The following is a 12520-nucleotide window of genomic DNA, read 5'->3' on the forward strand; positions in this document are numbered from 1 at the left end:
CAAAGGTTTAATATGCAGCAGGTCTAATTGTGACGATACTTACAGGAAGAGGACCGAGTTCACCAGGCTCCATTGAGTTCTTATTCCTCATATGGACTGGATATTTCAACCTGGGATCCTCCTGGATGTGAAAACAGAGAGGGAGGGAAAGAAGCAAGGAAGGAAGGAAGAGATAAAGAAAATGCAAATTGATTATTCCAAAATAGGGCAAAGAAAAGCATTTCTCAGACTGAAGAGATGAATCTGTTAACGCTTTGTTTGCATAGTCCACTTACAGAGAGTTTAGAGTATTTTTTTTAACATTTCAATAGCTTTTAGAGGATCCCAGGAATGAGTCCTAAAACCCAGATACGAGTTAGCATCTTAGCACTCCTGGTTGCCTTGTCTTGTTGTCAGTGTTGTTTTTTTAATGTTTTCTTTTTTACATTTGGGCTTAAAAAATCCAGAAAGTGGTATTCATTTGTGAAAATTATCTTGCTGAACAAAAAAATAAGTATCAGAAACTTTTGTTTACCACAGAACTTATTTTCTGCAAAAATCCAATGACAAAATGCCATCGTTTTTTTGACGGAGGAATCAAGGCAATGCTAACCTCCGCGTCGGCCTGCAGAAAAACGCCACCCCTGGGGCACTCTATTAGTTGAGATTCAACAACTCAGGTGTCACACTTCAGTCTGTAGATGTTTAACAGATTATCAAAAGAGTCAGTTCACTCCATATTCTCATTAATAATTTAGCTAAATTTAATCTAACTAAAACTATTTACTCAACCTATGCAGCATGATAGAAGATGTAGTAAACTGTCACACAGACTCTAGAGATGATCTGTTAAACATCTACAGGATAAAGCGAAACAGTTGAATTGTTGAATCTCAACTAATAAGATGATCAAATGTTACAAATATTGTATAAACTATCTGTAGGTGAACTATCCAAATAAACTGTTGCCCTGAATCCTAATAAGGACTGAAGTAAATGTCCAATTGACTTTCACACCACCAGGTGTCACTACAAGATCCAGGAAGATCAACACTAAACCACTGCCCTAGATTTCTTAGATTGTCTATTTCATAACTAAAACTGTCAAGTAATTCTTATAATTACTGTCAAAACAAACAAAAAATATAAAGAACTTGTAAAATGTGTGGCTTAATTTGCTTTGAACACATTATTTTACAGTCTTAACAAGATTTATGGAAAAAATAATTGTGTAAATTGGTGCTAATTAACAAAAACAATGGAGACAAAAGTGTAAGACAGTTATGTCAGTTTAGTTCTTTGTGTTGAGTTTCTACAAAGCTGTTGATTTTAAGAGCAATTTCTTGAAATTACACCCAAGTAAAAACTCAATCATTATTCACTTGTTATTAGAAAACTCATATATCTTGATATATGCTGCATCATATGCTTGTCGGCTGACCTTGTGCTTGGGTCTATGCATGCTGTTTGCAGGAACTGAACTTTTTTATTCCCTATAATTATTTCCAAATAACAAAGTTCTTTCCTGGAAACTTAGTAGGAAATTATTAGCAAATTGCAGACCTGTAAAATAAAGCTTTAACCTTCAGTCGTATTTTAAAAAATCTTCTTCCAGCCTAAAGTTCAGTTCAGTTGCAGCCTGATAGCACAGTGTGTTAGCTCACCCAGGTGGTGACTCTGCTGTTGTGGTCGATGAAGAAAGGCCGTCCGTTGGGGGCTATCCTCATCTCCCAGCCCGGGGGCAGGAAGCTCTGCTGTGTCTTGGGTTGCGACTTGGGGGAGCTGTATGGAGACGGTTGGGGAGACTGCGGGTTGGAGAACGTGTCCTTTACGGCCCTCCGCACCTGGATGTTGTTGGCTCCCTGGAACCAAAATGGAAAAATAAATTAATCATAAAATGATCACTTCTATTAGACTGGCTGAATGTGGATAACTGACAGCATGAAACAAAACATCACTGATCAACTGTACAACAGAGAATAACAAGGATGGAGACCAGTCTTCAAAGAGTCTGTTAGAAAACTGAAGAGGATTAGAAAATATCTGGGAAAAACAATCACCATTATCACTTCAATATCACATCTGAGAAGGTCGGGTAAATCAAGGTTCATACAGACAGGGGCGAGTCAAATTCAAGGACTTTCAAGGACTTTTTAAACACAATATTTTTTTAAAGACATTTTAACACCATTTAAGGCCTTATTTTTAGATGGGTGAATTAAATTCCTCTTAAGACTTTTTGGGATCAGCAAGAACCCTGCACTATCATTATAACATGCATTAAAATGACATGCAGTAATAGCTTATGATGGAACAATCCTGCTTGTCAAAATAACGATGCTGAGAGTTTAACAACTTGCGGTTACAAAAACAACTTTTTTCTGTAGATTTTTACTCCTTTGAGGATGTAAAAAGCCAAGAAAACTGAAAAGCATCACTGGCAAGCTACAAAACCTTTTTTTTAGTCTGATTCTTGTAATAGACAGAGACTTTGGTCACATAATACCTCCAAACCTACCATTTCTGGCATCTTAAAGGCTTCTAAACCAACATTAAACAGACCAAAGTTTCAGAGGCTAATGAGTGTTCCCACATCACATTATTCTTTTAGCAGATAATCACTACCTGATGTGATTTTAAACAAAAGAGAAAAGACTGCATTAATTAATCCACGACCCTTCACCTCCTCTAGAAGTTGTAATTACAACTTTGTGCAGTGTTTCACTTCCTTTCACCTCTACGATGCTTTGTTAACACACACACACACACACACCCACACACACACAACCTTAATTAAACCTTCCTCAGGTTTGTTCCCTTGGTAGTAGCACCGAGTCAAAGCCATTAAATGCAGTAAAAGGGTCAAAAAGAAACCGTGATTTTAAGACAGAATGTGTTGATCTTAATTAGCACCATTTGTTACAGCTACACTGCAAAATCTAAAGTTTAACCTATATGATGATAAATGTGAACAGACAATGAATAACTGAATCAAAAGTTTCACAAATTTTTACAATGTCAGACCATAAGCTGCTTTATGCTGCAGTGCATGCTTATTCACACACAAAGTTGTGGTGAGCTCATAACATCTCATAAATGCAACTCAAGCAACATTTTAGGACTTGACTGTTATTATCCCAGCTAGATATCTGTATAACATCACAGCCTCAACAAAAGAGCTCGCCTGTTTGAGCCAAAAGTGGAAATTTTTAAGTCATTACCTGTAGAGTCATGTGGCTAACATATTAACCACCTACTGTCTGATTATTAATCCCCCTGACGAATGAGTAAGAAACTGGCTTCATGCAGCAGACGTAAAACAACAGAGGACACAATAACACAATGAAGAGAGATTAGAAATTACTCTGTCAACCATTAGCAGTCATTTTTGGGAGGGGTAAACATTTTTTTCAAAGTATGCAAACATTTATCTGTCCACCACATGGAGCAAAGTCATAAACCCTCTGAATCAGACCACATCTCTGCAAAAAGTCTGCAGATGTCGGTGGAATTCTGCGGGCGCCCACTTTGTGTGGGCCAGATTATGACTTATAAATATATCTGAACATTTTCTAATTTCTTTGTTGAAGAATAAGCTAATGCAGCTTCAACAAAGCACAACATAGAAAGAGCAGTGGCAATTTTTTACTGTCTGAAGTGTTGACTGCAGAAGTTTATATCTCAATAGATTAAAAAATGCAACACAGTGCGAATAGCTGGGCATTTTATTGACATGATATCAATATAGTGATTATAGTGAGATTAGATAACATCATAGATTTGGGATATTATAATATTGTAAGTGTTGTCTCTTCCTGTTTTTAAAGGTTGCATTACAGTAAAGTGATGTAATTTTCTGAAGTTAGCAGACTTTTTTACCCGATTAGTCATTATATACCGGTGACTTTTATCAAAATAATCACTGTGTAACTTGTTTGTGAAAGCACGAACAGTCAACCCTACAATATCGTCACATTATAAATATCGAGATATTTAGTCGGAATAATTTTGTGTGGATGTTGGTGTGCTTGGATTCTTTTTTGGTTTTCTGTTTGTTTTTTGTTTTCTTCTTTTTTTCTCACTACTAATTTCCTTGAAGAGGTACAACATACAAGTGAGATTTATTTGTCATTGTTCAAATAAAAAAATAGATATATTTGTTATTAAAATACATATTGTGATGTATGTGATATATAATAAATTGTTATTTATGGGTTCGACTTAAATGTTTATTAGAAGCATTCCTCTTTTCTTTGTATACAAACCATAAACTTTACATCTGCACATTTATTGTTAGGCTACTCTGCATAATTCACAATTAAAAAAGTATATGAGTATATAAAAGTAAATGACATATATATTAACTCTGAGCAACCACTAGTATTGAAATGAAAAATGGTTCCTTAATTTTATTTTAAGGTTTAAAAGGCTTCAACACCTTACAAATCTACTTCCAAATACTACCCAGGAGACCTCATCTTTGCTTTTGTGGTTGCCTTTGTGTTACTAAAATGGCTTCTGAATTTAATGATATTTAGTTTCCAAGATCAATACCATTGATTTGGATCTCCCCGGGTTTCCTTTAGCACAGTACAACAATCTTTTGGGACCTGTGATCAATTTAAATAATTTATTCATCCGGCAGCAACTGAATCTACCATCTTCGATTCACCACCCCACCCTTATATCGTTATTGCTTTAAAACACACTGTGCTGCAGGATGAAATGCTGACTCGCCAAAAGGACACATTGTTTAAAAAAAAAAAAAATCATCATGAATAACAAAGCTGGAGTAAAGCTCGGACCGTTTCACGTGACTAATCATTATTTAATGAAGAGCTGTGTGGGCATCGGCTCATTATCCGTTGAAGATGTGGGGAAAAAAGAGCAGCATGAAGAAAGAAAGTCATCCCCAACTGAGAGATGAGAAGAAGAGGTGAGAAGACATTCGACTCATAGTTCCATAGGGTTGAAAAAGATGAAAATCAGGATCGAGACAGAGCTAACCTGAATGAAGGAGAGATAACAAAAGGAACGGTGTAATATTAAAGACGGAAACTGAGCGATGAAGATGTGGGAGGATCATGATCTTCAAAAGGATGAAAATGAAGGGTTGCATGACAAGGAAATGTGGAGGCGTAGAGCTTGGAGAAAACAGGAGACAGAAATGAATCCTTGGGGTGGGAAAAGAGGCAAAGGAAATGGCGGAGCAGGCAGGTACAGGTGACTAATTCTCACCTCCAAAGGGGTGGAAAGGGTGACAGTAGGGGAGCTGAGGCTACGAGGTCGTCGGACTTGGGGCTCATGGAGGTGGTTGTTGGAGACATTGGAAGAGGAGGAGGGGGTGGATGGGGTTGCCAGGGCCGACGCTCCTCCTGCTGCTGCTGCTGAGGTGCTGGCTCCGTCTTCAGTCAGCTGTCAGTGAAAATAGCACTTTTAAGGTTAAGTAGGGTTTGGATAAGGCAGGCGATGCTGTTTGCGAAACTTGTTCTCATCATAAGCCATGCGGTCAGAAGATAATTTTCTGCACCAGTCTGGATGCAAGCTTTTCTCTCAGGAATGAGTTCCCAAAACTTCAGTCAAAAGGCCCGGGAAGATAATCATTTATGTTGCTTAAAATATAACGATAAAGATTATGGCTGGACAAAGTGACATAATGTACTGGAAAAATGAACGTTAGTGTTAATTACAACCCTGACCCAAGAGGCTGGCTGACATTTACACTGGGCACGGGCAGATTATTAGAAAACGGGCCCCTGGGCACAGATATGCAAAAGACCCCACCACCTCTCCTACAGAGGAGCAAGACAGAGGAGCAAGACAAGACTTTGTGGTGGTTTTGCCTCCTTCTAATTGTAGTTTTGCATCTTTTTGTGGTTGTTACATGTCATTTAGTAGTTTTCTATCCCTTTGTGGTATTTTTTGTTTCTTTTGTGTCTCTTTGCAGTCTTTTAAGTCACTTTGTTGTCATTTGGTGCCTACTTGTAGTCTTATTCTGTCACTTTGATGTCATTTTGTGTCTCTGTGTAGCCTTTTTCTGTCTTTCTGTGGTCATTTTGTGTCTCCTTATAGTCTTTTTATGTCTCTTTAAAGTCACTTTGTGTCATTTTGTAGTTTTTTTCAGTCTCTTTGTAGTCTTTTTGTTGCCTGGTAAGACCTTCCTGAGGCCGTGAGCTCAACATTCTGCTTTGCTCTCGTTATCAGTTTGGACTCTCTGCTGCCCCACACACTCTCAGAGGGCAGGAGTACTCGCTTTGACAGACAAACTCCTTCAACCAATTATGACGCTAGCAATAGCCTCTACTGTTGTTGTTTAACTCGTCAACAACAACCCTCATGAGGTTTTCACGATACACTGGCAGCAAATTTCGCCATTTCTCACTCAGCAACTAGCTGCCTCTGGACTGCAGAATACCAGCTGGCAGGGTCCTTGTTGTATGTCCGAAGCATTGCAATCTGCATGGCAGTGATTCCCTGCTTTGCAGCCTCTGATATCTGCTCCTCTGTTAGCGCAATCAGTGAAGAAGCAAAATGAACATTGAACGGGGGAGCATCGTCTTCATCACAAACAGAGCCAGCTGACAATTAAGCTTTTGCCAAATCCAGACAGAAAAACTGCAAAAAGCAGAATCTCCACAACTGCATACTCTTGTACTAATTTAATTGTCATTATTGACTCTATTACTGAATTAATTCGCTTATTGCTGTGTGGGTTAGCTGAGTTAGCTTGTTGCTTCGGCAGCCGCCATTACTGTTTTGCAAGCAGCAGTGTCACCCCTTCAACTACAACGCTGTCCCTGACTGGCTGCTTAGGTTATCAACTATGATGCAGATCTTGAAAAGTGTTTGAAGTGGCAGCAAGTCCAGAGTGATACAGAGAATGAAAGAGTGTTGAACTCACGTCATCAGTATTATCTTACCAAGGCTAGTCTTTTTGTCTCTTTTTGGTCATCTTGAGTCTCTTTGTTGTCATTTTGTGTCTCTTTGTGGTCTTTTTGAGTGTATTTGTATTCATTTTAATACATGTTAATTTGAGTGAGATTTTCCACTTGAGGGCCAAGGGGGTCCCTGGCTCTGTGCCCAATAGGCCCATTCCGTAACTATCCATGACAATGGGCCAGCACTATGTACCAAAAACAGAGCAATGCTGTTGTTATGTAAATCATTTGGCAGTGTCCACTCCTTCTGAGTAACAACAAAAAACAGATAAGAATCAGAGAATGAGAAGCCTATGTGATGGAAGACAACAGATAAACATGTCTGTTACAACTGGCGGTGTTCTGATGGAAGCAGAAGTGAAAGGGTGGATTTCAAAAAAGAAAGGCATTAAACATCCACCCAGTCCCATGTAGCGGTCGCTCCCTGTGCTCACTATGTGGAGCTGCCACATTTGCAGACAAAAAGACAGGGGAGGAAGACAAGTGGAAAAACAGGGTAGAAATGGGCAAAGGGAGAGAAACGTGGTGGTTGCAGTTCCATGCCAGGGTTTAGAAAGGCGTGACCAATACAGAGCTGCACTTCATCCAAAGTGTGAAACAAAATGCTAGACAAGAGGAGGAAGACACACAATAATGTTGGACAGAAGAGGAAACCAGATAGAGAGAAAGACAGAGAAGGAGACTTTGAGGTTGCAAAACTGCATCTCTTTCCGTCATTCTTTACAGCTACACAGAGGAGAAACACAGGGGGGATAAAGGAAGAGGTCCGACACACAGGCCTCGCCGTGACAGGGGCCGAGAGGAAAGGCCCAGTCCCATGCACAGAGTCCGGCTCAGCTTTCAGACCTGCTGTACCTGCACAATTGGCCTAGTCCAGGTAGTGGTGCGGTTGTTATGGTTGACGTAATAAGTTCTTCCCTTGGCGTCCTTCCTCTCCTCCCATCCAGGGGGCAGGCCAGGGGTGGTCAAGGCGTAAGCAGTCGATGAGGGAGACTGGCCAAGTGTGGAGAGAGAGCAAAGCAAAGACAACTAATCAGTACAGGCTGGTTTGTGTGAGGACATGTGGAGGGATCAAATATTAATATCAAAGTTTCTGTCAACACAAGGGCTTTACATCTTTTCCTTTCCTTTTTCCTTTGCTGCACAGCACAGCGACAGAAACAGTTTGAGAACAACACGCAACAAAAGAAGATTCTTAACTCTGATGGAAAAGTAGGCGACGTGAACCTCGCCCAAAAAAAAAAAAACCCACCAAAAAACAGTCGTACTAAAATAAAAATCAAATGGGAAAAGTAGTGGATCATTACTTCTGTGCTGAGTGAACTATTAACCATTTGTAGCATGAAGATGACTTAAATGGACAACCAAACGATCACAACATAAACTGTGGTGATTTTTTAGAAATGCCTAACCAAAGATAGCACTTTTTAATGGATCAGCGTTGCTAGAATATATCCGATCATAAGCTCATCCTTTCATTACTGCTGCATTTGTCCCCCTCGGGCTGCCAGCATTGCAGCCCTGAGTTCATAAAGGTAAAAAACCCATCAGTAGAAACATGAGTGTTTTTGTAGCTTCAAAAAAATACAACAGAGCGATACATCTTCTCATGTCATGTCACTTGTGTCTACAGCTATCAGACACTAAATAATGCTTCCAAAGACCTTTTCAAGATCATTTTACACCAACTTTAAGACTGATTTTTGGACAAATAATTTTCTCATTTAAGCATTGCAGGTAATAGTTAAGGCAGTAGTATGCAGACCTGTGCAACATAGGTAGGTTTTATGTAGAAATATGGTTATTAGAGTGAGTCAGGTTAATCTACATTTTGCCAACAGGTGAGTTCAAGTATAAAGTAAAAAGACAGTATTGGGTTGAGTGGTAGGTTTAACGATCTGTATCATCAGAAATGTGGACTTTCATGCAAAAAAACGTAACTCACGTTAAGAAAGAGACGGATGAATAAAATTGTGGCAATTAAGACCTCACAAATTCAAATTTAAGACTATTTAATGGCTTAGAAAGCCTCATTTTTAAACCTCTAAAGAAATTTTTAGACTCTTTAAGGACCTGCAGACACCCCAATTTGAGGAGTCGAATTCTCCAGTTAAACTTTCATTCATATGAAGAATTTTTCATCAGGACCTCCAGTATTTGGACAAAGTATAGCTCATGTGTAATAAGGTGCGTCAGATTGATGAACTGTATAAAAGAAGACGACATAGCCACTGTGACGTCATCCACTGGTTTGTGGACAAGGGTCTGAAGCCAGTGGTTTGGCATTTTGGCTGTCGCCATCTTGGTTATTTAGAACCAGAATAGACCCTATTTGGACGAAAGGATTGGTTTTACTTTTCAGACCTGGAGATAACCCCATGGTCTACAGCTGTTACATCACTGTGTCAGAAACAGATGTTATTAACATTTAAGTGAATTCAAGTATCTGATAGGACTCTGTATGGGCAGACATTCAATATTAAAATGACTCTTTCAGGTCCCTTTTGAGCATATTTTATAATGCTGCTTTGTCTTGTTATCAGTTGCTGATCAGTGGCATTACTTAATATTGACTACCAGGCTGCAACACACATGTTCACGCACGCACGCACGCACGCACGCACGCACGCACGCACGCACGCACACACACACACACACACACACACACACACACACACACACACACACACCAATATTACAGGAGATATTTACAGCAACTTTGGTGCAACTGCTGGTCTAAACAGGCTCTTCAGCGCTCCATAACCACCATTAACAGAACTAATCAAGGCAGATTCATTAGACTATAGATGGCTTCACCAGCTGATCATATCCTTTTTCATGAAGCTTCTTCAGTCCATTTCAGAAATAATATTTGCATATCATTTGTTATGCATTTTATTTCATGGAAATCTGTCATAATATAAGAAAAAGTTATCACCTGTTTTTTTTTTTTTACCAAAATGTATGATTGTATTCAAGTGATTCACAAAGCTAGTTCGGGAACACAAAGAGCTGATGCTATGTGGTGTCTGAGAGCTAAAAGGTAAACGACTGACAGGGCTTAAACTGTATATAAACTGAGATATTACCATAGACTCTTCACCACCTGAGACTGTTTGAGCTCTCGTTCTTCTGGTCTGGGAACCCTGCTGGTGGTAGACAACAGGGGAAGATGATCTTTAGTTCACAGTATGTTATGTTTTCAATGGAAGTAATGGGGCAGGGGGGGTGCTTAGGCAGTAGTGAAGGTTGAGTGAGGAAAAACTGGATGCACCAAGGGGGGAATTGATTCTCAAAGGAGGTGAGGAGTGACAGAAAGTGGGGAGATCCATCCACTGAAGCATACGAGCTGTGAGGTTGACAGGTTGCAGGAAGGAGCACAATTAATTTGCACAGTAACTGCAAGTTGTGATTGGTTGACACGATCACACAAAATGTAGGTTAGGGAAACTTCAGGCAGTGTGCTGTCAGTAAGTGTCAGTAAATCATCTTTTATAATGAGACAAAGAAAAAGACAGGCTGAGCAGCAGAAGCTTGCATTTCCCTGCTGGAGGGAAAACACTGATTTGTTTCCCTGAAGAGAAAGTTTAATCCTCAGCCATAGCAGCATCTTTAATCTCAACCCAAGTGGAAAATAATCTTTAAGATACAATAACACCAGTAAAAGAAAACAGTGTTTTGTGTCCAGAAAATGCGAGAGCAGTGAAAGTGAATCACTGTGCTGAAGTTTGAGGAAAGTTCACAAAAATGAGGTTGAATCTCAGACATGAACTGGAAGAAAATGATCAAATGCAGAAAGAAAACAAAAATAGAAAGTGTAGTTTCATCCAAGCAATCCAAAAGACGTGCCATAAGAATAGTGAGAATATCGGTGTAGGTCAGGCGACAATGTTCAAAGACACTGGATGTTGTTCTGCTTAATCTAAACTACATAACATGGAAGACTGTCAACAAAATGATTTGCATCACTACAAAGCCTATAACACTAAATAATGACCTAAAAAAAAACCTTTGGCATTTTTCAATATTTGCATTACTGTCAACAAATCCCAAGACCAGAACCAATAATGACTCGTTTCTACGAACAAGTGTTGTCTGTGTAGCAAAAGCATGACACACAGGATCTTATTCCTTGATGTGTGCACATTTAATATCATTAGGAACTGTCTAACTGTAACTAACCTTCTCTAAGTCCTCACTCTAACACATCCTGATTATATTTCCCCTCTGATGGCTACTTAATGAACCTACTGTTATCCAGTCTATAGAGACTTGGCATTCAAGGGAAAAGGCTGACTTCAGCATCTGTACTTTCCTTGGCTCGACAAGCTCACTGCTGTGACTCAGCTGTGTGACAAACATCTGACTCAGATCTTGTGACAGTTTGTTCGAGCTGAATCCCCACTGATGCTATGACTCAGGACTCTGGGGAGCGTTTGATGTGATTTGGAGCTGCCCTCAATCTAACTCGCCCAATGGTTTCTACTGGAATGGTCAATCTGCCGGCGCATGGCTGTACTGCCAACATTTCTACAATACATCAAACAGAGCTGCAAGTGAATCACAAAGAGCAGAGAGTCGTGGTGGGAGAGGAGAGGGAGGAAGAGGTGTGGTAATCCTACAGAGGCGAGAAGAAAGGAAGGAACGGTAAAATCGAAGAAGCATAGAGAGCAGGAAGGAAAGGTGAGGAGGAAGCATGTACGAGCCTGGTACGAGCGAGGGGAAATTTGAAGTGCAAGGACAAGCAGAGATTTGATGTGTGGTACGCCCACAGCACTGAGGCATGTCGAGGAGTAAAAAGAGAGGAAGATGGAGGAAAATGTAAAGAAATATGTACCATGAGAGGTGGAGCCTGGGCTTGATCACTGACACCATCCGTCATACTTGAGGATCGGAGTCTGCTTGACAGCTGGCTCTGTTGAAAAACAAGTAAGCAGGGAAAAGAAAGGGAAAAATATAATTGCTAGCACTGCCTAACACTCTGATGTCACAAGAGCTGCCTACGTTCACACCATTAAAGGTGAAGTGTGTAAAATTTAGGGTGACAACCACCTAAAACTTCTCCCAGCTAGAATTCCTGCGTTTATCAGAAGTCGAATTATCCACAGAGATCTCTTCCTCTCCAAAACAAACGGATCTGGAGATTTTTACCGCTAGAAATACTGAATAAAGCACTTTCATGTTACAAACAGTGTAACTCCAGCGCTGCTTATTGCAGTTGGGTTTCTTACTCACAGTGACCGACGCCAAAAAGCGAATGGCAATATCTGGAGCCAGTGTTTGGATTGACCGTTCTGAGCAACTGTAGAAACATGGTGGTGCAGCAAAGCCCCCAGGAAGGGTGCCAGAGTATGAAGCCAATTTTACATAGAGGCCAAAAAAGGTAATACAGATTCCACATCAGTGACCTGATGCTATGGGGCCTAGAAAGACTTTTCCCGTTGCCTTACAGTGGCAAAGAGATGTCTGTAAATCAGTGGATACATTTCTGTGAGCACAAACCTCTGAGAAATGACTTACTTTACTATAAAGATTTAATCCATTCTGTTCAATAACATTTGGAAAGTTTAAAGGAAACTACTTAATCGCCAACCAGTTAGCGA

At 39.9% G+C, this 12520-nt stretch overlaps 1 protein-coding gene across 5 annotated transcripts in view; it reads right to left on the bottom strand.

Moving 5' to 3' along the window:
* nedd4l (NEDD4 like E3 ubiquitin protein ligase) overlaps positions 1 to 12520 on the bottom strand; it is a 58229-nt gene that overhangs the window by 14514 nt on the left and 31195 nt on the right. For 3 of the 5 annotated variants that reach the window (XM_042509807.1, XM_042509805.1, XM_042509802.1), the window contains 6 exons: positions 11755 to 11832; positions 10007 to 10066; positions 7773 to 7910; positions 5218 to 5394; positions 1644 to 1841; positions 44 to 121 (listed from right to left, as the gene is read on the bottom strand). In XM_042509807.1, coding sequence (XP_042365741.1) covers positions 44 to 121; positions 1644 to 1841; positions 5218 to 5394; positions 7773 to 7910; positions 10007 to 10066; positions 11755 to 11832 — 729 coding nt within the window. The remainder of the gene's footprint in view (positions 1 to 43; positions 122 to 1643; positions 1842 to 5217; positions 5395 to 7772; positions 7911 to 10006; positions 10067 to 11754; positions 11833 to 12520) is intronic. The other 2 variants (XM_042509803.1, XM_042509804.1) reach the window with 2 other exon arrangements.

Source organism: Plectropomus leopardus, chromosome 20 (assembly GCF_008729295.1).
Source record: "Plectropomus leopardus isolate mb chromosome 20, YSFRI_Pleo_2.0, whole genome shotgun sequence".
Taxonomy (NCBI): Eukaryota; Metazoa; Chordata; class Actinopteri; order Perciformes; family Serranidae; genus Plectropomus; species Plectropomus leopardus.